Here is a 25,691-nt window from a genome sequence, read left to right as displayed (position 1 = left end):
CTTTCATTTTGTGTGTATGATCTAATGCTTTATAATCTATATGTCATTCTATTTTGTAGTTTATGTATCTCAATGCAATTATGTGTTTTTAAGTATAAGCAGACACTTATTTATACTATATAATAAATTTACTTAAATCCACCTAGGCGCTAGGCCCTAGCTCACCGCCCGACTAGCGCCTAGCGTCTTTTAGAACCTTGACTAAATTACCCTCACAAATCCAAATTCAATATATAAAATTTATCTTTGCATCCATTTAGAAACAAAAATTCAAAATTAGTGTTCTACAACTCATTCAAGGCATAAAGATAGCAGTATCTCTCACATATTTGCCTCGCGCTTAATCTACTTTAGCTGATTTTGCTTGATCGCATATATGCTTGAATTAATCCTTCATGTGCTGATTTTGTTTAATCCCATATAAATGATTAAAAAAATAAAAAAAAGTAAAATCAATATGTGTTTATGCTAATATTATGGTTTGGAAAAGGCGTTGATTTTGTTCCTAGGAGCACCCGAACCGTTCCCACAATGAAAGATACTAACCCTAAAGAAATTAAAATCAAACGAGAAAAAACTTGCAGAAATCGATTCATACTAGGATTCAAAACTTCAAAATCATCATCAATTGGTCAAAAAGACCTTGTTTTTCTCCGTGAGAGCATGTTAAGGTTTTACCCTTAACCTAGAATGAACACAGAGGGTTTAATTTCATCTTGTACTTGATGGTAATTATGCAAGAGGACAAAAATGACAATTCACATTTAACATTTAAGTTTTGTGTTGAAAGAAGTATACGAGTTCAAATAAAATTTATCTATTATTTTTTATTTCGACAAAGAGTTTTCAATAACGGTGGATGTTATAATTTATTATGGTCAAAATACCATTTCTTTGTGTTGTACTTTTCGGTTACAATTGTGGGTACAAATAGACACACTGCTATTATTATTATTAGGTACAACAAAATGAAAAGAGAAAAGGTGAGTAGAGATCCACAAGAACAGTTAGGGAAAAAAGGGTTTTCTTGAGATGCTCTACTAAATTATGATCTCATTCGTACACGATAGTGATTAGTGATTACAATACAATGTGAAGAAAATGAATTACAAAGTGTTAATCACAAATTTCGCCCCGCCCCGGGGCATGGATTTAACTCAAAAACACCAAATGGACAGACCAGTTGATATCATCTTGTACAGTTTCAACCCTCCATCCAGTCGGAGATACTTTTCATGTCACAAAATCTGAAGACACGTTACTACTATCGATATCATTCATAGGCTCGCTCTTGCTACCTCCATTTCCCGGTTTGCTCCTTCTACGTGCCTCTCCTCCCCTTTCACCGTCTCTTCTGTTCGGGTCTCTCTTCCTGGCGGGAGTTCCAAAGGTTCCCTTCGGAGCCTCGTAAAGAGTTACACCACCTTCTCCACCTTGAAGTTCATCGTTTCCTGTTGTCTGAAGAGAACCCAGCATTTCAACCACCTGGCTCATAAGGGGCCTCCCTTTCGGGTTTTGACTAAGGCATTGATATGCCAAATTGGCCACCTTCATTGCAGTTTTAAGTGAGTACTGCCCTTCCAGTCTAGGGTCTACAATCCTCAGAAGTTTCTTGTTATGATTCAAGAGTGGGCGAGCCCACTCAACCAGGTTGTGTTCTCGGCCGGGTCTGCTCTTATCCATTGCTCTTCTTCCAATGAGCAGCTCAAGAAGTACCACTCCAAATCCATAAACATCACTTCGAGCGGTGAGATGCCCTGTTTGGATCAACTTAATACTCAGTCACAGTATACTATGATGTAAATATTATCAACAATAAATAAGGAATTATGCCATATTACTTGTTAAAAGGTATACTCCTACAAAAAACCAAGTTGAGATAGACTTGACATTGATATTGTTTCATCTGGAAAAGCATTCATATAAAAGCCACGCACTTGCCAAACTGATGTATATGGAGAGAGAAAACGAGGGAGGAAGAGAGAGGGGATAGTTCTTATCAATATTCAAACAACTTCCTCTCAATTTTTCCTTTAAATCAGAAGCACAAAAACCATGATGAAAACCAATGCATATGATCAGACGTTAGTCAACCATGTATAACATCCATGACAGTTCTTTGCATATCCGTTCCTATCAAGAAAAGAAAATACATTCTACAAATATAAATCGGTGGCAAGAAACCACTCACCAGTCATTACATACTCAGGAGCAGCATATCCGTGCGTTCCCATCACTCGTGTTGAAACATGGGTTTGGTCTCCCATTGGCCCTTCCTTTGCAAGGCCGAAGTCCGACAACTTTGCATTAAAATCCTGTATGTTATAATTCAAATTTCAGTAAAAACAACCAACACAAGTTATTCACAAGAAATCGCTCATTTTCCTAAAAAAAAAATGCATAATAGTATTCAATCAGAAAACACCTGTCTTTGTTTGCCAGACTTAGATAAAGGATCATGACAATTAACGTTCGTGTGGACTTCATCGCGTGGTTTGAGTTTCAATGTGAAAGTATGTTCTTTTAAATATTTCTAACGGCACATCAAGTAAGATGCTCAACAGTTAAGAACACAATATAAAAGATAACAAGACAACTAACCCCATCCAACAAGATATTTGATGTCTTGAAGTCGCGGTAAATGATTGGTCTCTCTGCACCATGAAGAAAAGCAAGCCCCTTCGCAGCATCTAAAGCAATCTTCATTCTTCTTGACCATGTAAGCGTACAGCCCACTCCTACCACCCAAAACAAAAGAAATGATTACAAACACAATATGCAGTAAGTTCTTGAAGTGTCAGAAGTATCAACTACATGTACACTTCCTGCAGCATACTTGGTATAACTTATAAGCAATGCTACATAACATTCCAGACGTTGAACCACTAGAAAAACAACGCTCGTTCACAAAAAGTCATTTCATGGCCAACATAAAACCAGGCAGGATGAAAAAGTGTCCATCTCCATGAACAGGTTTCAAGTTTCCAAGTAGTTTGAAGTGAAACAAATACGTAAACTGAAGAAAATAAGTCTTATCATAAAGATAAGAAGAAAATGATACAGGTCAAGCTAGATGATCGACTTTTAACATTCTTAAATTAAGAGCAACACATTTGATTCTAGAAGCTAAATAGTAACACTCCAAAGGAGGTCTTGACTATTGAGAAATAGAGTACAAACTACCCAAAAAGGAAAGACAAGAAAAAAGAAGTACTAAAAGGCGGTACACGATATGTGAGCGTACGGATTAGGGATGACACGTGAGAAATAGAGGGCATAAGACATCATTTTACTTAGTATCTCATGAAATTCTGATGGCACACGACACTTACTGCGAAAAAGATGTTTTTCCAGGCTGCCACTTGCCATGTATTCATAGACCAGTAGCCGGTGGTCATCCTCACAGCAATACCCAATCAGCTTCACAAGAGTAGGATAACTCAGCTGTCCCAGATAATTAACTTCTGCCTGCAAGACCAACAATCTATGAAGAAAGGATAAAAAGTAATCTTAATGCATAGGAAAAATGCTAATAGAAATCAGACGATAAAGTCTCCTGGTTTCCAACTATCCTGTCCAGTGCACTAGGAATTGTTGAAAGAACTACCTGTTTAAGCGGGAAAGATCATTTACTGTATTCATTTCTAAAGCCCACAGGCCATGATTTTCTAATTTGTTCTCTCCTTGAGAAGATCCTTGCAATATAAAATTAAAATCAACTTATATCTCTTTGATTTTTCCCCAAATTAGCCAATTCACTATTTAAGGAAAACATGAAACGCACCATACATGTTTCACTTTTTTGTCTCCAAAGAGAACTTATGGGAATAACCCGTCGTAAAGCATGCTAGACTAAATCTATTACGATAGTACCATGACCACAAAATGAGACGAAGAAAGAAAAAAGGGAATAGCTTGGGACAATGTTAATCTGCAATCTATGAATGGTATGGAAACCAAGTATGTTAAAACCTTTCACTTGCACAACTTAAAAATTGACTACAATAAAGCCTCATTTCCCAGAATATAACATAAAAGGGTAAGATAAGTCAAATACCAGCCATTCCCTATCACCTTGGTACCCTTCTCGATTAAGCTCCTTGATGGCAACTTGCATGGTCTTGAATCCAGTCCTCACGTTATCATCAATAACTCCTTTATATACAACTCCAAACCCACCCTCACCAAGAATTAGATCTGGCCGGAAATGTTTTGTGGCCAAACTCATCTCATCGTAAGTAAATATGCTGACATTGGTATATCCGGGGCTTTGGCGAAGGTCTTTGACATTCTTGGAAGCCAAAGGAGTGGTGTTTGATGTTCTACTTGGAGCTTGAGAAGATACAACAGAGTCATCTCCTACTTGATTTGAATTTTTTCACAAGAAGAAGAGAGAAGTGATTCTATTAGTTACCCAATATTTCCGAAAAATCCACACAATACTAGTTTTGTTGAGCAGGCCATTATCCTAACATAGAAAGAATACAATTTCTAGTTTCTTCGCAACCAATCAACGCGTTTGAAAATTTTGAATTTTGAAATACGGAAACAGAAGTACAAATATTTTAGCCGCAGAAAATGCACAGAATGGACATTTCACATATATCCGAACCATGTTCAAGAAGTTCAACAACCTCTTACCTTCATGTCACAAAATACTTGCGATTTCTAAAGCATCCCTGGAAAGAAAACATAACCTACTCCAACATCAGAATCCTATGATGTTTCATTAAAAATTGTCCACCTTTGACACATACATTCTCACATTCACAAACTTCAATAAAATGCTTCAAATCCAATCATCTAGTTAGAAAATGTGACAAATGACAAAAACTAAAAACCGAAAACTTTGGTTCTTCAAAAACAAATTAAAAAATGCAAAAGAAAGGTAATCCTAGGAAGATTAAATTTGGAAACTAAATATGTCGCCAGTAGAAATGAACACGTTTATTAACGCTTAAGTAATAAACAATCATCAACTTTCATGTTCTTTAATTTCTAAAATTTTATTTACGAATTTACTCACCCCAGCAGTACCCGTAGAAAAAAACCCAAACTTTTTCCTGCCTTTGTGAGTCATTCCTTATTAAGAGACCCAAAAATCCTCCCAAAAAATATGGCAATTGAAAAAAAAAAGGTTCCAAAACTGCAAAATGCATTTAAAGGCGGCAAGCAACATTATATACAAAATTTAATGAGCAACCATTTTCCAATATTTTCCAGAATTAAATGCGAAATGAAATTGTATGATGAAATAAATAATACCTTGAGGACTGGCGTGTGTATAATTGGAATGCTGGTCCTTTACAGAACTCAAACAAATCCCCATGAATCTGAAAACCAAGCCCGTATCCGCACCCGAATCCGGTTTCACATCTCAAACCCGTTCCCTTCCTCCAACTATTAGCATTGACAACTGAAAAGATTCAATGACCCACATCCATATCTACTGTGGGTTCATCTCTCAATCGTCAATGTGGGGTTGGTTTTCTGAGAATTCGGGTCCGGATTCGATCTGGGTTCCGATGTGGGTGGCCGGGAAAAGGAGATAAAGTTTGTGCCTTTTTTTTGGTTCCGTTGGTTTGTTTTCCTTGGGCCACCAGAAAGCCACTCAAAGGTTGAAGAAAGGAGAAGATAAATGCAGGGAGGAGAGAGAGCGGTGAAAATGAGGAGAGAGACGGGGTAAGCTGTTCTTGAAGAGAGAGAAAGATTTGGCCCTTATTTGTCATGTTTGGAATTGGAAGGGCATTGGGGCGAAGAAAGCGCCAAACCAAACGTACCGAATTCGCTGCAAGTTAAAAAAAAAAAAAAAAAAAAAACCAGCCGTAGCTTCGTCAAAACAGTTTATCTTTTCGGCCAGCATTAATGCATTAGAAATCGAATTAGAACATGTTATGTGAAATACGAGAATAAAATTCTTCTTCAATTACTAGGCTACCCTGTTGTGGTTAGTCTCTACGCAAATTTAAATATGAGTTGGGTTTTTCGTCAACAGAAAAATCAAAGAGGGAGTGAATTGTTATTTTCTTGGGGTACTTTTGTTTTAGTCCACTTCGTTAATCCACTTGCAATATTCTGTCACTTTTTGCTTTGTGTTTTGCCGAGTCTACGTGAGATCGACGAAGACAACGAAGTAGTCTAGTCTCCCATATTCAAAGAAACAATCATTTTCATTTTTTGGTATTGGGATATTGTTTGGATCCGATTTTACATTATCGGTCCGAGTAATCGAGGCCGTTGGATGAGCAGAATTTTAAACCTTTGAATGACAAAATGGTTGAAATGATTTTCAATTATTATTGAGAAATAATATTGTGATTTTAATCATGATATTATCTCGTAGTAATATGTTAAATTATTTAAACCTAATATTTGTCTAAATCCCAGCTAATTTGACCACATGGAATATTGGGATATGCACAACATCAATTGGATGAGTGCAAGTATGGTTAGATCATTGTTTGGGCTCAAAATAATATTATTGGGTCGAGTGTAGGTTTATGTTCGGCTCAAAGCTGTTTCAAATATATTATGGGCTGCCTGGTGGTCTCGGGCCATTCAATAAGGATGGTCGAGTCCTATCGCAAGAAGGAGTAGTTCGGATGAGCAAAGGGGTCGAAGAAGTCCTAGTGCAATTTGGCTCGACCAACAATGAATATGGCCTCAAAAAGGGGGTGAGTTCAAAGTCTTACTAGGGGTAGGATTGGTCGAAGTGGAGTTGGAACAGAACCAGAAGTCCCAATCCAGATATGATTTTGACTCGATCTTAAGGAGGATTTGGTGCTATAAATACAAGACTCGGTGCAACATTCAAGAGACCTTCAATTCAACACACAATTGCCCTGCGCAACCTCTCAAACAACTTGAGATTTTTTTATTTTCTTTTTCTGCCGACACACCTTCAGTTTGGATAAACAGCACTGTGAAGGCAACCGGTGAACATCTTCAGTTTGGATAAACAGCACTGTTGCCGTAGAATCAGCCGACCGCGAAGCACTTTCAATTTGGATAAACAGCATTGCGTCGAGGCTAACTGGTTATCTATCCAAGTCTCGGTCGAGAAGGATTTTCGAATCCTTATTGGCAGAGGTCATCTCATTAGCCTTCTCGGCGAAGTGAGGTGTTACCAGGTTACTACATTCGGCACCTTGAGAGCCGAATTCGATGTTGAACTTCGCAGAACTAGCAGCCTTGTCTTCAAACTCGAGAACCAAAAGGCCGAGATTTGTTCCTTCCTCGGACGCAATCGCAAGATCAAGAAGTCAGCAGTGCACTCAACGCAACATCAACAAATTTTACTCCTCGGCCGAGTTCGGCCGACGAATTGACACGTCCCGCATTCAAGCGAATGACGTAGTTAACTTATTAGTTACTTGGCCTGCGCGCCACGTAGACTTTATAATTTTTAGGATCAACAAAAATAGACATATATTTTTTTATCGTTAGGAATAGAAACTAATTTACAACAGCATACATGATCATAAATTAACTAAATTAATCATAAATCAAGTTTCAATCATTAATCTTGATCAATTATCAACGATATACGTGATTATAAATTGACTAAATTATCATAAATTGAATTCTCGATCAATTATCAACGACGTGATCATGAACAAGTTTAAAATTATATGTTTCTTTGTCTCTTACTAAAGACTTCAAGTCTAAGAGTCTAAACCAGAGCCACCAAACACTTAAAACTTTTTGTTTTTATTAAAGGCTTGATTTATTCTAAAGTCTAAAGTAGAATTACCAAAGGCCTTACCCCAAAAAACTGATAGTACAAAAAGATTTCGAGAAACGCTAAAGAAACTCTTTATGAATTTTTTGACACCTCATATTTTTAACATATTATTTTATAATATTAGCACAAAAATTATATCAAACATGTAAAATGATCAAATAATCTTTGAAGAATCACACTTTTAGAAAAAATCTCCTTTGCATTCCTCAAACTTTTTTAAGTCGGATGAGCTAATATGTCACTTTCTTGGCTTTTGGCGTCAAGTATTCGTTTCGCATTTTCCTCTTACCTTGTTTGCTTAATCCACTTTTGTATGACATATCCTTAATTTTATTTTTCTGTAAAAAGTGTCCTTGTTTTATTGATCCATGGTGCAAAAATGGCAACGCGAATAACTTTGTCATTTATTAATCAATCAATCATATATGATTAAGCACTATTCACATGATTATAGTTTTTATTTTTATTTTTAAATAAACGATATTATCTACACGGTAAATAGAAGTGGACTTAGACTCATAATAGACTAACATAATATGATTCAAACTGACATTTGACAATAATTGAACTTAAAACCTCTTATTTAATTACACTATAAACATATGACGTTTTATCGCAGTTGCGGAAAACAATAATACGTGCACACAGCTGAATATGCATGACCGGTCACATCGGAGTGCAACTGATGGTTCTCATAGATATTGACAAAAAAAACGCGTTTAGCATAAACAAATCAAAGATCCCTTGCAAAGACCTGGACGCACGACCTATGAATTGATGGGCATCCTAATACTAATTCGGGCTGGAAGTTGGAAGACCCAAACCCGAACCCGAAACCGAACCTGAACCCGAATACCCAAAACCCATTTACCAAATCATGACCGAGTCACTGACGAGGAGTAGCGAGCTCAGAATTCTGATTTTTCAGCCTCCGTCGCGCTCCGACTAAGAAAGCTTCAATTGCAAAAATGGCCGACGAAGCCAACAGGGCTGTAAGTCCCTCTCTCTCTCTAGATTTTCCACTTTATCTCGCTCGCTACTAATTACAAGAACAATCAAATTTTTACAGGCGTTCTTGGAGATTCAAGGCCGCATGATCGAGCACACTGCGAAATTGAAGCAGGTTTTTTTATTTATCCAGATGATTTTTTAATTAATAAATTTTAAATAGGAGGTGAAAATTGAACTGATTTGCTGAGAACTGAGGTGGGTTTCAGGTGCAGACGCAGATGCGGAACAAGGAAGGAGAAAAGAAGCGTGCTTTTCTAACCTTGGAGGAGCTGCGGCCTCTATCTGATGATTCAAATACTTACAAATCTATAGGTACTTCGTTTCAATCAACCCATTTTCTCTGTTCTCAGTTTTAATTCGGGGAAAAAAAGTGATCCATTTCTTTTGGGATTTTGATTTTTATATTATGATGTTTTTTGGGTTTAAATTGATAAATTTTGTTGGTTAATCTGTTTTGCAGGGAGAACGTGAGTTTCGGATTTCCGGATTTAAACATGAAATTAGATAGAGTTGTTCAGGTCTTGTTGTTGATTTGTGAGCTGCCTGATATACTATCTGATGATACATTTTGTTATGCTGGGTAGGTTTGTGTTAGAGCCGAAGTCAGTGTTAGTGAAAGAACAGGAACAAAAGCTCAAGGATAGTGAGACTGCAATCGCCTCGCTCCAGGTATATCTCTGCTTTCATTTGAATAATAACGGTCCCTTTTCTTTCTTTATAGTTTGCTTTGTTTCGTAATGGTTGTGGGGAAGAAAGTTAATATATACACCTTCGATTTCAATACACCTTTTAGAGATACCACTACAAAGTTTAGATGTCAATGCTCAATAAATTTGTTGCATTTATACACTTTGGTTTCAGTAATAATGAGCTTGCAGAATCTGCTTTGCCTCATTATTAGTCCCCATTTAGGAGCTTGTTTTCTACTGTGTGCATCTCTTCCTAGGAAACTTCATTTTGCATTCTCCAGACTCCACAGACAAAATTGTACTCCGCTATAAAGACATTAACAGTATCCATTCCGTGTAAAGGCTCCGTCATATTGTTGATTTTCATCCATTTAAATGCCACATATAAATGGGTTTCCTTATCTTGAATCTATAAATTCTATATGTAGTTGGTTTTAGTTTCAGTTTATCTGTCCCAAGATGTTGAGATATGTGAAATAAGAAGCCTAAAAAGATCTGTATGAAGCTATGACCATCTTTATTTGTAGCTATGTTATTTGTCATCATAGTAAATAGAAGAATGATGTGATTATAGGAAAGAACATTATAATTATGTCCTAAGAGTGTGTCTAAATACTTGCCAAATTCATGGATGAGAAAACAATACCTTGTACTTTTTAGAAGTTTTCAATGGGTAGAACGTGATCATCTCATATGAACCTTGTTTAGTAAGGTGAACTGATCCTTCAACTGATTTCACAACTAAGGCTCTGTCTTTTGACATTTAAATCTTCCAGAAGAAGTTTACTGGGTTGGGGTGACATTTTGCTAGTGAATACATCAAACGAAGACTATCTTCACCCCCTTCTCTCTCCCCCTCCCTCCAGGTCGTCAAAACAAAGAAAAAAACTGGAAGGGACTAATATGATAGTTCACAATTTGGCATGTGAAGTTGTATTTCCATTTTAGGGTTGCTTAAAAGCAAGCGTGCCCCATTTGATTAGCTTACATATGAATAGATGTCAAAAACTGTATAATGCTATAAATGTCGTATAAATCTTTCTAATATTAAAGAAAGAAATTGTCAAAATGTTTTAACATTTAGAATTAAACAAACCAATTAGTTCGGTTGTAAGGCTTAAGAAGATAAATTTAACATACTTATAATCTAGTTTATAGTGAAAACTGTTGAACTATTGTTTGATATTCACATTCGTGAATTGGGTTGGTGCCTCGTTGATGATTTCAAATTGTGCATTGCTTTGTTTGTGGGAGTAAAGAAAAAGAACATTGAGGAATAATTGCATAATCACTATGGCGTGGTGGTACAGTTGGAAAGAAACAAAAGGATCTTTTAAAGTTACGGGGGAGAGAAAATGGGGGTTTGTGGGGAGTGCTTTTGAGATCTTCATAGCCTTCAATTTTGTTCATATTTTGGAATTTCGTAACCATGCAGAGGAAGGCAGGAGTCACTTTAGATTTACTTGTTATTAGTTCAGCTATTATATGCATTCGTGGTTGTTTTGGGAGGTTTTGTTGTTTCACTTGCTGGTTGGTTGAGGCTTTTGTATGTGCTCAATGGAACAGCTTGAGCTTGAGCTTGTCCAGTATCTGTGTTAATATGCGTTTAAACTCGATGTCATGTTTATGTGATAATTTAAAGACTAGAACTTTTTATCTATTGGACTTTGGCAGAGATAAATTGTTTCTTTTGTGCTCTGGACAGACCTCAAAGGAATACATCGAGAAACAGGTTGCAGAGGTGGAGAGCAACTTGAGGGAGCTATTGAACCAAGATCCAGCTCTTGCTCGCCAGATAATGTCCATGACTGTAATGTAGTTTTTAAACTTGTGAATTTTTTCTGCAGTTACTTTGTTTTCCATTCGGAACAAAACAGTTCGTAGATTTACTGGTTTTCCTCTCGGCTTGCACCCTGTTATTTGTAATCTAAACGTAGTGTTTTCTTATATGGTGGATGATAGGTGACATATACTTAGCAACTTAAGCAAGTTCTTTCTATTTGCTTGAGCAAGGTAAAGTTTTAAAGGGTGTTACGTTGATTATCTACCTGATAGTAGTCTTAGCCCTGCTCCAAGCACTGGAGTGGAAATACCATTAGCAACTTTAAGTACACTTCCATGCAACTTGAAACAGGTGTCTCTAGCATGTTTATCCTTGTCACAATAAGTACACTTCCTTGTATCGGTAGTTTTAGATCCACTTGATCAAGAATTGGAGACTCCACGGGGAAATCGAGACGGAGTAGCTACCATGGCTGAAACAGTGGTCTTGGAGTCGCAAAATATTATTACTGCTTGAACAAATTCTCTTTGTTGAAACAAGAGAGCGTATGCGTCTCGTAGAGAGAGAGAGATGATAGAGCAAAATGCAAGGAGGAAGAGACGATGGCACGCCTAGTCGGTGCAACGCGACGGCCAGACAGGAATTCAATGTATGTTGCAGCGGAGGTAGGGATATAGGTATGTACGACTATTAATTCCGTCGACATGAGGAATTTCCAAAGGTTATGGGTAAATTTGTTGGGTGACTCCAACAGGTATGGTTTATGGGGTATTGGATGTTGGCAGATGTGGCCAACTGCAAGAGTAAGATTGGAATGGTATGAAAGTGGAAGACATAAATATGACAGGTCTTATGGGCTAGATGGCAATAGTGGCAATACGGGGATCAGAATTGCTCCGCTACCATACCAAATTAGAGTTAATTTCTTGATATATTCAAGTATGAAACCCATTACAAGGAGTATGATTCTCTCATATCCTGTTACTATCTTCTTCCCTCGTATTCTCTCACACCTTTCCTTTTTGTCTTCTCTATATAAAAAAGGGTTTATATAACAAATGATCCTTGAAATTGACTTTCATTATCAAGATGGTCTTGAAAATTGAAAATCAATCAATGTAGTATCTGAAAATAGGTGTCGCAAATCAATGTGGTCATTCCCTCACAATGATGTTAAAATTTCCGTGGAGGCTCTGCCTACTCGATCTCGTCCATGAAGGGTGACCTATTTATGTTGGTCATGTTCTATCGTAGTGCCTCGTCGACGACCTCATTGCGTTGAAAATTACATAATAGCTTGGTCAAGAGTCTCTCTACTTCTTCCTGAATTTGCCTTTGTTGGGGTAGCGGAGCTCTCGGCTACCCCCAGCCGTGACTTATTGGTCTAGGCTGCTCTTCCATGTGTTTGGCTCATCTATACTGCAGATGTGGTGCGTGTGGTGCGTTCCTAGCAAACGAGCGAGTTATTCGCAGGTTGTCGGTTAAGCTTGAGCTGGATTGAGTGATTGCTTTTCTCCGTCCGTCGTGCTACCTACTCCGATGTAAGATCAATGATGCTCCTTACAGGCTTAACCGCAAATGAACACTTCGCTTGGAAGGTTGCTCATGTTGACTATCGGAGTATGACCCTAACCATGAATGTACGCTTATTCGTGGGCCTAGTTGAGAGTGCACACTCCTCCGCGCACTAAAACAAGAGTATACGTTATCTCGGGGGCCCAATCGGGAGTGTACACTGCCTGAACGCTCAGTTTGTGGCTGGTCGAGTGGCTACTTGCTGGGATGCTGCTGGAAAGGTTCTTTGTCCGCCCTTGTCCTACTTCGGGACACCTCGTCTGGGGCACGTTGCCTCTTGGTGCGTTGTAAGCTGGTTCGCCAAGGTCGTCTGTTGTGTGAGGGTGCTCGTCAACTCTGACTTGTCAAGACAAGTGTTGTTCTCCATTTGGGTGGAATAGCTTGGAAGGAATGTGTTTCCTTGAGTAGTGGAAGTGTGGTAGACTCCGGGCGCGAGATTTAAGTTAGGAAATGTCAAATCCGCAAAAAAATGTGGTGAAAATGCTCTCAATTCGATCATCAGTTCTGAAATTTGGAGCGGGGATGGTTGAACTAATCTTGGATCGATTTGGGCTGCTTGGAAGACCACTGGAGCAGATTGGGCTGCGAGAACAGGTTGGGCTGCTGAATCAGGCTGGGCCACGGGAATGGGCTGCTCGCCGGGAGTAGGCTGCTCGGTATGTGGCGCATGTGGGTGCAAAGCTAGGGCTCGGCTTGGCAACGCATTGGGCTCGCGTTGGGCTTGGAGTGACATGGCTTGGGCCATGGTTTTGGTGTCGTGGGCCTTAGGTGGCATAGCTTGGGCTTGCTTAGATGGCACAGCTCGGGCTGTGGTGGTGGTGCCATAGACCTCCCCGCGGGTGGTGGCCGTGGTGGCCACCGTGGTGGTTGCCATGGTGGAGCCCTGTAACGGTGGTGCCGCTCCACCTATGATCACATTTAGCCTCGTGGATTGCCGCGGTCCCATTTCTTGAATATTGGAAGTTTCACTTGTGGAGTTTTCTAATTTTTTAGCCATTGTATTTCTCTTTGACGTTTTATCAAAGAATCTTTGCAAATAAAAAATTCTAATAATAAGAACGTAAGAAAAATATACGAATGGACAAGAAAAAAATAGAGAAAAACCTTTTGTGCGAGAGTCTTCTACAAGTGTGTGTACTTTAACTCTCAATGAAAGCACCAATTTGTGGATGCAAATTTCCGCCTCCTTCTTCTTGGACAAAATTGCACTTGCAAAACAATTAACATCTTAGGGTCAAGGCCAAGAGCTTCATGCCCCCATGATGAATGGGGAGGGGGGCTTTGGCCGAAGAACCTCCGATGCCAAAGTTAGAATTTAGAGAGAAAAATGTTTAGAGAATTTTTGGAGTTTTGAAAGAGTGTGGACTTAGGTTTTTAGAGGAAATGAGGTTGAATAAATAGTGCATGGCCGGTCTTCCTCTTGAGAAAAGGTGGCTGGCCCTTTGGGATATTTTTTTGTGAAATGGGTGATTTAATTGGTAATTAATGGATTAATTAGGAATAAATCCATTAATTAGCCAATGAACTCAATTTATATGGAATGTTTTGAAGGTTATGGAATAATTAACTTGTGAAAAATATAGGATGAGGATGGATGAAATAACTTTGAATTTGTTACCTATTTTGGGCACTTTTGACTTGATTGTGAGATGTTTGTCCATTGCTTGCGCATAGGAATTCAAGTTCTCCTCAAGGGTAATTTTGTCATTTTGTCCAAAAATCCACGTGTCACCTCTTGATTATTTTTGGCGCCACATATACCATGTTGCATTATCTACTACCTTGAATCTTGGATTATCTACTACCATGAATAAAGTGCATGTCACATGTTTTCTTTTCAATTACATGTGCATTTCACGTTTTGCTTCCCACCAACTTTTTATTCTTGTGGCCAAATTTAGCATTATCAAATATGTCTGTTTTTTACCATTACCTAATTTATTTATATTTAGCATCACTTTATCTAAATTATATATTAATAAAATTTACCTTGATATTAAAAAAATTAGTGATTTACAGTTATAACCTTTAATACATAATTAAAAAAAATGTGAGAAAAGAAAGTAATTTTGAACAAACAACTTTTTGCTGTTTTTTTTTTTTTTTTTTTTTTTTTTTTCTTTTTCTTTTTAAGCCTCATAGCTACGTCACCCTATCATTATCCTCTAAACTCACTATCCCTCTCATTTTCTTTTTAGAGCACTTCCACCGAGGGTGGGATAGGTCGACACACAACCAAAAAAATGGCCCGGCACCCAGCCTAAGCTGGTCTCCAAGCCAGCCCAAATTGACAGACCTTAGGATCGGCTCGTATGATGCCATGCTGATGTCAGGGATGGAATCGGCGGCTTAGATCTATGGATGCGATGCAGCTGTGAAGTGTGAGTCCACCGCAAAGAGAGAGAGAGAGAGAGAAAGAGTTCAAACCCGGAGAAGGATTCGAATCGCTAAGAGAGATCTAGCAGCACCGAAACCCTTGGACCCGCAAAAGAGAACAAAGGGAGAGAGATTTGAGGAGAGCTCAAGCTCTCGACTTCAATGGTAGGACCTCACACCATGCACCGATGCCACATGCAAGTCCATGGTTGGGTTCCTTGAGCTCTAGGGATTACAAAAATAATATTTTGTGTTTGATTTGTTGAAGGTTTTGAAGAGGAAGGAGAAGGAGAGCTTAGAGGAGTGAGCTAGAAAAGAGAGAGAGAGAGAGAGAGAGAGAGAGAGAGAACCGGTCAAATGATTGGGTAAGGAAATAGGTTTTTAAAACCTATTAAAATCATTATTTTAAAGGTCTAATTGGAGATTCATTTTATTTAATCATATTTTAATAAAATGGACCAGGCTATTTTTTGTTAGGAGTGGAGATGCATTTGGCCTATTACTGTTTATATGCTAAAAAAATAAGTTATACGTTTCTCTAAACGAGGGGTTAACGGAAGTCAAAGTCCTTGCCTCTAGGGCATTTTCGTCAATTCACGTTTTTAAAATTTATAAAAACGTAAAATTAGAGATGAGTTGTCACATTATTAATGTATCAAGGCACTAAAATTATATTTTGATCTTACTCATAATTTTAGTCTAAAAATCATATTTGCCAAGAATTAGAATAAGTTTTCTATTATATATACCATGTTGCATTATCTACTACCATGACTCTTGGATTATCTACTACCATGAATAACGTGCATGTCACATGTTTTCTTTTCAGTTACATGTGCATTTCACGTTTTGCTTCCCACCAACTTTTTATTCTTATGGCCAAATTTAGCATTATCAAATATGTTTGTTTTTTACCATTACCTAATTTATTTATATTTAGCATCACTTTATCTAAATTATATATTAATAAAATTTACCTTGATATTAAAAAAAATTAATGAATTACAGTTATAACGTTTAATACATAATTAAAAAAAAAGAAAACTAATGAAAATGATTTGAAAGCTTTGAGTTTTAACGATAAGGACAAAATAAAAGATAAAGTGAATAATACCAAGATTGACTTTTTAGTGTGAAAATGTGGTTTTTCGTTAAAGTGAACAGTACCGCTGGTTTTTCGTTAAAACTCCCTTAAAAAAATGTGAGAAAAGAAAGTAACTTTGAACAAACAACTTTTTGCTGTTTTTTTAAACCTCATAGCTATGTCACCCTATCATTATCCTCTAAACTCACTCTCCCTTTCCTTTTCTTTTTAGAGCACTTCCACCGGGGGTGGGATAGGCCGGCACACAGCCAAAAAAATGGCCCGGCACTTAGGGAAGTCTCTCCAGCCCATGGGATTGCCTGGCACCCAGCCCAAGCTGATCTCTAGGCCAGCCCAAAATTAACAGACCTTGGGACTGGTCGGTATGGTGCCATGCTGACGTCAGGGATGGAATCGACGACTTGGATCTACGGATGCGATGCAGTCATGAAGTGTGAGTCCACCGCGAAGAGAGAGAGGGAGAGAGAGAGAGCGTTCGAACCTGGAGAGGGATTTGAATCGCTGAGAGAGATCTAGCAGCACTGAAACCCTTGGACCCGCAAAGCGAACAAGGGAGAGAGATATGAGGAGACCTCAAGCTCTTGGCTTCAAGGGTAGGACCTCGCACCATGCACCGATGTTGCATGCAAGGCCATGGTTGGGTTCCTTGAGCTCCAGGGATTACAAAAATAATATTTTGTGTTTGATTTGTTGAAGGTTTTGAAGAGGAAGGAGAAGGAGAGCTCACGGGAGTGAGCTGGAAAAGAGAGAGAGGGAGAGAAAATAGATAGAGAGATAGGGAAAGACAGAGAGAGAAGAGAGAGAACCGGTCAAATGATTGGCTAAGGAAATAGATTTTTAAAACCTATTAAAATCATTATTTTAAAGGTCTAATTGGAGATTCATTTTATTTAATCATATTTTAATAAAATGTACTAGGCTATTTTTTGTTAGGGATGAAGATGCATTTGACCTATTATTATTTATTGGAGCCTATCACTGTTCACTAAGTAGATAAATAGGCTGGATGTTGGCGCAAAGTTTTTAGAAGTGGAATTGTTCTTATATAGATAACTGCCAACACTTTTTATTTTTTATTTTTTTTATGCCTGCATAACTCCTACCAAAAAATAAAAAATAAAAAAAAAATAAAAAACAATATTTGAGAAAAATAAAAATAAAAATTATATTTCAAATGTGAGTGGCCTTTTCTAGTTTGGAATAATAATTTGCCTCACCCGCAGCAATTGCTTTCCCTACCGTACACGTATAACTTGAGTGCGTGGCGAAACGTCTATGGAGCCACGCTATTGCCCGAATGACCGCCAGTCAACGCTGCAACTCCCACATAATCGGAATTCCAGACAAGGGTAGTTCCGTAATTTACGCCACAACCGCCAAGGCCCATGCTCCAGTGAGATCCACGTTGTCCAGACAGCAGAAAATTCTGTACTTGAGCTACAAGCAAATGGCCAAAAAAGGTAAAGATGTTCCCGCGAAGCAGGCAACCAAAACCCCCTTCTAGTAACTTCTGCTTCTCTGCAATATAAGTGATTGATCTTCAGGGACCCCCAAAAGCCATAACGCTAAGCGACAATCCAAACCGTGTTCTTACCAAAAACCCCTAAAACGTGCACTATCTAAAACCCTCTTCGACCGGCGAAGATGAACCGGATCGCAGTGAGGTCGTTGGTCGGCGGTCTGCGCGGTGCCCGGAACTACAACCGGTATATTTCCACGGCGGTCGCTGCCAGGCCCTTGGACGGCGCGGAGTTCCTGAACCGTCGGAGCGGCGACGGTTTTAGCGGATTTTACTGGATGAGGATGATGAGCAGCGCGCCGCAAACTGTTGCGGCACCGGTTGGGACTACGTCGGCGGAGAAGGAGCAGAAGGAGAGCGGGAGCTCGGTGGGCGACGGCGGCAAGAAAGGAAGCGACAGCAACGTCGTTGTGTCGAACTACTGGGGAATTCAGAGGCCGAAGATCGCAAGGGAGGACGGGACTGAGTGGCCTTGGAATTGCTTCATGGTGAGAAGGAGGAGGACTAGTGGCAATTTTATAATTTATTGCTTTATTTGTTGGTTTAATTTAATTTAATTTAATTTAATTTTTGGAATTTGAAGTGTTTGAATTTTGTTTGATGAGTGCAGCCATGGGAAACCTATAGGGCGGACCTATCCATCGATCTGGGCAAGCACCATGTGCCGAAGACTTTTCTAGACAGATTTGCCTTGAGGACCGTCAAGCTTCTTCGGATTCCAACGGATATTTTCTTCCAGGTTTTGTTACTTGTCTCCTCTTTTTTATTTTTGGTATTAATTTGCTCGTGTATTATTCATTTTTATGATTTTTTTTTTTTTTAATTTGTGTGGTGCTTGTTATTTTGGTATTTTTGTTAAATACACAAGTGTAGCCAATTCCTTCCTAATCCTATTAATTAAAACCAAAGCAAGATTAGGATAGGATAACCTGGATTCATGAACCACCAAGTTAGCATTTTGTGATTGCAACATTTTTGTTTTGTTATCATACTAGTTACTAAATCTTGTTTTAGGATTATTCTTTCTATTCCGATACGATCTCTGTTTTCAACTGTTCGATTATATGTTTCAGAGACGGTATGGGTGCCGTGCAATGATGTTGGAAACTGTGGCGGCTGTCCCTGGCATGGTCGGAGGAATGCTGCTGCACTTAAGGTCTCTGCGCAAGTTTCAGCATAGTGGTGGTTGGATCAAGGCTTTACTCGAAGAGGCAGAGAACGAGAGAATGCACCTGATGACCATGGTTGAACTTGTGAAGCCCGTGTGGTACGAGAGACTGCTGGTTCTCATTGTGCAGGGAGTCTTCTTCAATGCCTTTTTTGGTCTTTATATGATTTCCCCAAAACTGGCACATCGGATTGTTGGGTATCTGGAGGAGGAGGCTATACACTCTTATACAGAGTATTTGAAGGATATCGATAGTGGCAAGATTGAAAACGTACAGGCTCCTGCAATTGCTATTGACTACTGGAGGTTACCTAAAGATGCGAACCTCAAGGATGTCATTACCGTGATTCGTGCTGATGAAGCTCATCATCGCGATGTCAACCATTTTGCATCTGTGAGTACTAAATGCCTCTTTCCATGCCCATGCCCTTTGATTGATTCTACAATTTTGTCACTTTTGTTGTCAATATGTTCCACTCGATGACGCCTATGTAACGAATGCTACCATGTTCACATGTTTTCCAAATACCTCTGGTGTCTCATAATCTGTCTGTCATTTGCTTGCAGGACATTCATTACGAGGGCAAGGAATTGCGAGAAGCACCGGCTCCCCTTGGTTATCACTGAGGTGTTGAGATGCCTAGAATTAAAGAAATATCGTCTATCCGTATATGCTGGTAACTATGAACTAATATGTGGGCATAGATTGTTTCTGAAATTTGTATGAGAGGGTAAAATAGTATGTGAGATTCGTCTTAGTTTCGCTTTGACTTTTGGATTGGTATTATATAAATCAGTAACGAGTAAGATTTTATTTTGTTTTGTGTGTATTTCTGGGAGCCTCTGTCAAATACCCAGGATAAAGCTTCTGAAAGGTGTATTCGGATCCAGAATTCCTGTTTTTTTTTCTGTTCGTAATTTGTTCCGTTTAGGTTTGTAGGTTCTTTACCACCTGCGGCTGTGCTCTGTGATGCTGTAGTGTCCTCTAAAGTAGTCGTTCCTTAGTTATTTGAGAATCTCAGTTGAATACGTATGCATAAATGTTAAATTGTGATATGAAAGAATGGTGTAAGATGCTTGGGATGAGATTTCATTTTTAGGAAAACTAATGAAAATAACTTGAAAATTTTGAGTTTTAACGATAAGGACAAAATAAAGAGTAAAAGTGAATAGTATCATGATTGATTTTTTAGTGGAAAAATGTGGTTTTTTGTTAAAGTGAACAGTACTGGGTGCTTTTAAAGTTCTCGTTAAAAAAAAAAAAAGAAAATTCTTTTGAAACCTTATACTGCAACTTGAAAAAACGAAAAATCTCAACATGTTCTTGAATTATTATTAGGTTGGCTGTTAAAAGAACTTAGAAGTGTATTTTTTAGGCTTGAATAGTCATTTTATAAAAGATATGAGTTATTTAATATTAGAATTTATGCCGGGTGTAGTCAACAAAATGTGGGGTGTCAATAAAAAAATCCTTGAAAAATAATAATGTTGAATGAATATCAAATAATTAAACAATAAAACTGAAAAAAAAAAAAATATCAATCTAACTTGAGTGACTGGCCAAGAACGAGGTAAAGAAAAAATTTCGATGCCTTCAATATATTTTGTTTTGATTCGACTCATACACAATTTCGAAGCACGTATGACATATTAAGCTATTACTTGATCTCTTGAATCCTTTGTTAGGTAAACCGTAAACAAAATGAAACCCTAAATCCTAAAACTTCACTCTTGGTATCTTTGGGTGATAAATTAGGTTGTAGAAAACTTTGATTATGTAAATTTTACATGAAAGCGGGGAGGAGTCTTAACAGTGAAGAAAGCTAGGATCTTGAAATATGCAGAGGAAAAACTCAGAAATGAAGAACTAGGAGAAGAAAACTTTGGAGAGAAAGGAATTGTATATTTGATCAAATGAATCGTAAAACCATCAGCTCACTACTATCCTTTTATACAAGCATAACTGCCTTTCTTACGACTAAACCTAACTAACCAATCTTATCCAATACAGGTAATTACCCTAGCTATATTATTGATGACGTGGCTAGTCAATATAAGTCAACATTCCCCCTCAATCTCAACTAGGGTACCCTAACTTGAGATTGAAGCAATGTCGAGTGAAAGTAGGACTGTGAAGGCCTTTGGTGAGCACATCTACTGTTTGTTCATCAGTAGGCAAATATTGCACTAGTAAATCTCCCTTATGTACTCTTTCTTTGACAAAATGGTACTTGGTATCAAGGTGTTTAATCCTTGAATGATAGACATGATTTACACCTAAAGCAATGGCTGACATATTATCGTAGTGAATGGTTGGTGGCACATGTAAAACAACTCCCAAGTCCTTTAATAACAATTGATCCAAGCCACATCTGCTACAATATGTGCAGGTGCTTTATATTCAGCCTCAGTTGAGCTTCGAGAGCCTGAGGTTTGCTTCTTTGATTGCCGCAATATAGGATTATTACCTAGATACACCACATAGCCAATTACTGATCTCCTTGTGTTCAAATCAGCAACCCAATCAAAGTTAGATAATGTGGTTATGTGACCCACACTTTGTAGTGCCATGAAGATACCTCATAATTCTTTTCACATAACCAAAATGAGTATCTGTTGGGGCTGTCATAAACTGGCATACTAAATTAATAGCAAAAGCTATATCTAGCCTAGTGAAGGTCAAATACTGAAGTGATCCAACCAAGCTTCTACACAAAGTTGTATCCTGTAAACGCTTGCCTTCAATTATTAACAACTGATTGTGGGGTTTACATGGAGTAGTAGCAAGCTTACATGACTCCATACTAGCCTTATGAAGAAGATCCTTAGCATATTTTGACTGATTAACAAAAATGTCTCCATTATCTCTATGTTGAATTTGTAGCCCCATAAAGTATGCAAGTCTTCCCATGTCCTTTAAATCAAACAAACCTACTAAGTCTTGAATAACACTCTGAACTTTAGTAGCACTTGATCCAGTAAGGATGATATCATCCACATGTAACAAGAGAACAATAACATCTTGTCCATTAGTTTTAACAAAAAGACTTGTATCAGATGAAGAAGCAATAAATCCCAATGTTGGCAAGTAGCTTGCAACTTTCGAATTCCAAGCCCTTGGGGCTTGTTTTAGACCATAGAGAGATTTAACCAACTTACAAACATAATGTGGATGAGAAAGTTCAACAAAACCCTGGGGTTGTTTCATATAAACTTCCTCCTGCAATTCTCCATGCAAGAAGGCATTTTTAATATCCAACTGCCTTAATTCCCACTAGTTTATAGCTGCCAAGGATAAAATAAGCCTGACAGTTGTGTATCTTACCACTGGGCTGAAAGTTTCAGAGTAGTTAAGCCCTTGTTCTTGAGAAAATCCTCCAGCCACAAATCTAGCTTTATATCTAGACACAGTTCCATCAAGATTTTTCTTGATTTTGTACACACATTTGCTTCCAATAATGGACCTTTCAAGTAGAAGTGGTACTAGTTGCTAAGTTCCCTGAGTTTTAAGAGCATTATACTCTTCTTGCATTGCAACTTGCCACTGAGTTATGGTAGAGGCTTTTCTAAAACTAGAAGGTTCATCTGAGTCACTGATTGCAGCTAGAAAAGAAAAACCTCTAGATAACTTAAATTCATCATCCAACAAAAGAGAGTGTAATTCATGGAAAGAAGCAATAAACTTTGTGTAAGACTTTTTATCCATAGCACCAGACTTTAGACTTGTAATCATTGGATGACTAGATTCCTCATGAGATGTGTTATCAGACACAAAAGAAGATGGGGGAATTAGAGATGGGAAGTATTACCTCTAACTGTGAAGGGTTGTGAACATGTAACTAAGATGATGTGTGTTTGCAGAGAAAAAAAAGGGGCATCTGTGGGTGCAAAAATTAAGGGTCAATGCATCCTAAAAACTAGCAATTTCCCATGCATCCTAAAAACAAGGGAGTGGGGCTAAAATAAAGCAACATGAATTAACCACTACTAAAGAACATGGAGTAAGATAATGGGACTTGGAGTCCAAGTTTTTTATGCCTATAAAAGGCCTACAATCCCATCAGAACAGGGGGGAAAAAAGATGGAGAAAAGACAGGTATAAGATCGTTCTATATTTTATAAGCATTCTTAACAAATACTGACTCGAGTGTCAAAGTGTTTTCTTGCAGGTCCCCTCCTCCCTCATTGATGGTAAGCGAAGATGGTGTTGTGTGCTTCTCAACATGATTACAAGGTTTACTTGTTGGAGGATTAGAGGAACCAAAATTTTCCGCTCCATGTTCCCACCCCTAAAACATCATCTACTACAACATTTGATCTTTGCTCCACATTGGTACTACTATTAGATGCCGCTTCCTCCTTATATGCCTTATACGAATTGGTGAAATTTTTTTTAATTGCTTTCACTTCAACTATTTTATTCCATCCATGGCCGAGTTTCTCTAGGTTTGCCACCAATATTTCAAATTTGTACCTCGGGTTGAGTGCTTGGGCGATATAGAGTATGAGGTTAACCTTGTCAGTGTCACCCCAATATTTGTCAAATTTGAGTTTCATAGAAGTAGCCATACTTTGCAAAGTGGCATTAGAGGTTCTTCTATCTCCACTTGCAATGCAATCATTGTGCCAAGTATTAAGTTTGACATTGGGGTTAGGGTTGCACTAAGTGTGGATGCCGCCATGTGTAGTGCAAACCCTACACCCATGGTCGGCCACCTCCCTATAAATACTCCATCTACACCAATTTCTGGTAAGGCCTTGCTACACACTTAAACCATAAACTCTATCTTTTTAGATAATTTAACTTAGGCACCAAAGATCCATTGGCTGAATCCCCACCTCATTGGTGCCCGTGTGGCTTTGGCCTTGATCAAGGGTGTTATTTTGTTTTGTAAGTTCAATTTCATCAAGACTAAAGACAATGAAAATTTACTACCACTACCTATGTTTGACGTTTAATATCATAATGTAGAAGAACTTGATTTAGTACTAAATCATATCCATTGCCTTTTAATTTTTAGGAAAACTAATGAAAAATCCAAAAAAACTTTAGTTTTAGTGAAAAATAACAAATAAAGGTGTAGTGAATAGTACCAGAGAAAGGTAAAAATATGATTTTTCGTTAAAAGTGAATAGCACAGGAATGGATAAAGCTAATATAAAAAGGCATTATAGATATTTATTACGAGTTTATTACAACAACAGAAATTATAATGGGATACCTTCTCCCTGTGCCTGCCAATCCTCAAGTTTAGGAAATAAAATGAGAAGATACACAATGCAACTATGATATTTCACAACAACAAAAGTAAAGTGGTAGATAGCATCCCCTTCACAGTTCAAAAATCGAAATGCGTGATTAAAGAGAATTTAGTTTGGTGCTTAAGAGAAGAAATTAAAGGTCAAACATATATATCGACTGCATACCGAGTGCAAAGAAGAAATGGCCATAGTTACTGCAAGTGTTACGTTCTTGGTAATCAGGGAGAGATAACCATGGGCCATTTCTATTTACTTTCGATTTCATTGTAATGCTACATGGCTCCGATCTGTGATGGTATTTATAGGATTAGGAGGAGATCTTAATTAAGAAACATAACATTAGGTTGACTGACCCACACATGTACAATTCTGACCAATAATTTTTTTTTTTGTAAGTTTTAGAAATAAAAATGCTATACTTATTATTTTTTTCATACCACATTTATACAATCTATCTAACATACATGAAACTCATATGCATAGGTTGATCCTACCTCTATTAAGAAAGTGAGAAAAATATTGTATAAAAAATATAATACGTGTAACATTACTCTTTAAATAAAATTACAAGGAGACCCTCCACTGATCCTATTGCCATGCAAATAAAAAAATAATAACATCGGTGGAAAATTACTGAACCAAATATATGATTGACTATATGTCATTCTTGCTCTCCTAAGGTTCTCATTTTGAGGACATGTGAGGACCAAATTAATGCATATTAACTACAAGATTGTATTATTTTAGATCTAAAAGCTTAAAATATTTGACAACTTAATAAAACAAAACCAACTTAAAATCCATGTTAAAAACTCATTTTCTTGTTTTACTTTATTAAGTTGTCAAGTATTTTGCCACGAAACTTAAACTTTCTTCCTAAAATCCTTCAATGTTGACATTATTACGCCCAATATTTTTGCATCCTCAAATTCTACTAATATTCCAATGTCAAAAGATTCAATATCTTTTGTATCAAATCTCATTAAACTCGCTATTTTCTTTCTATTTATAATTTTAAAGTCATTCATACAATTAGAGCATCTCCAATAAGAAATATAAAATAACTACAAGTTAGTGGTCTGTTGGGGTGAAAACTTAGAGTACTCAACTCTAACACAAGTGTTGGAGAGACAATACAAGTAAACAAATTACTTGTATTACACAAACAAAATATTACAACACAAACTATCAAAGACACTCTTGAGAAGCTATGACACTCACTCACTTTCTAGAGACAAACTCTAGAGCACTCACACTCTTACAAGACTATTCTTTCTTCTCACTCTCACTTGCTTGCTTGCTTACAAGGTTACTTGGTTGGTTTTTTTTTTTCTGATTTCACAACATCACACACCTATTTATAGGTGGTGTTTTGCCGACTCCAATTGCCCACCGACATGGGCATTACATAATAGTCACACATTTGTGATGGTTCTAGGCTTTTCTACAATCAGCCCAC

General features: G+C 37.8%; 3 protein-coding genes across 3 annotated transcripts; 2 read left to right on the top strand and 1 right to left on the bottom strand.

The window, feature by feature from the left end:
* Positions 1 to 1,007: 1,007 nt before the first annotated feature.
* On the bottom strand, positions 1,008 to 5,940 carry LOC137731074 (putative serine/threonine-protein kinase PBL17). The gene is made up of 6 exons (XM_068470145.2): positions 5,266 to 5,940; positions 4,058 to 4,359; positions 3,333 to 3,468; positions 2,602 to 2,738; positions 2,192 to 2,315; positions 1,008 to 1,757 (listed from the first exon to the last, which is right to left on the bottom strand). Exons 1-6 carry the CDS (start codon positions 5,327 to 5,329, stop codon positions 1,234 to 1,236), a joined length of 1,287 nt encoding a protein of 428 aa, XP_068326246.2. The 5' UTR covers positions 5,330 to 5,940; the 3' UTR covers positions 1,008 to 1,233.
* Positions 5,941 to 8,578: 2,638 nt separating this feature from the next.
* LOC137732544 (prefoldin subunit 1) lies at positions 8,579 to 11,424 on the top strand. Its single transcript, XM_068471865.2, has 5 exons — positions 8,579 to 8,736; positions 8,814 to 8,867; positions 8,962 to 9,074; positions 9,340 to 9,424; positions 11,150 to 11,424. The coding sequence occupies exons 1-5, from the start codon at positions 8,713 to 8,715 to the stop codon at positions 11,261 to 11,263; spliced, it is 390 nt and encodes a 129-aa protein (XP_068327966.1). The 5' UTR covers positions 8,579 to 8,712; the 3' UTR covers positions 11,264 to 11,424.
* A 6,321-nt stretch (positions 11,425 to 17,745) lies between these two features.
* LOC137731811 (ubiquinol oxidase, mitochondrial) lies at positions 17,746 to 19,787 on the top strand. The gene is made up of 4 exons (XM_068471038.2): positions 17,746 to 18,290; positions 18,413 to 18,541; positions 18,876 to 19,364; positions 19,538 to 19,787. The coding sequence occupies exons 1-4, from the start codon at positions 17,928 to 17,930 to the stop codon at positions 19,595 to 19,597; spliced, it is 1,041 nt and encodes a 346-aa protein (XP_068327139.2). The 5' UTR covers positions 17,746 to 17,927; the 3' UTR covers positions 19,598 to 19,787.
* Positions 19,788 to 25,691: the final 5,904 nt, after the last annotated feature.

This window comes from Pyrus communis, chromosome 16 (genome assembly GCF_041283825.1).
Source record: "Pyrus communis isolate YQ-2024b chromosome 16, ASM4128382v1, whole genome shotgun sequence".
Classification (NCBI taxonomy): Eukaryota; Viridiplantae; Streptophyta; class Magnoliopsida; order Rosales; family Rosaceae; genus Pyrus; species Pyrus communis.
This window is presented reverse-complemented; position numbering and strand designations above follow the sequence as displayed.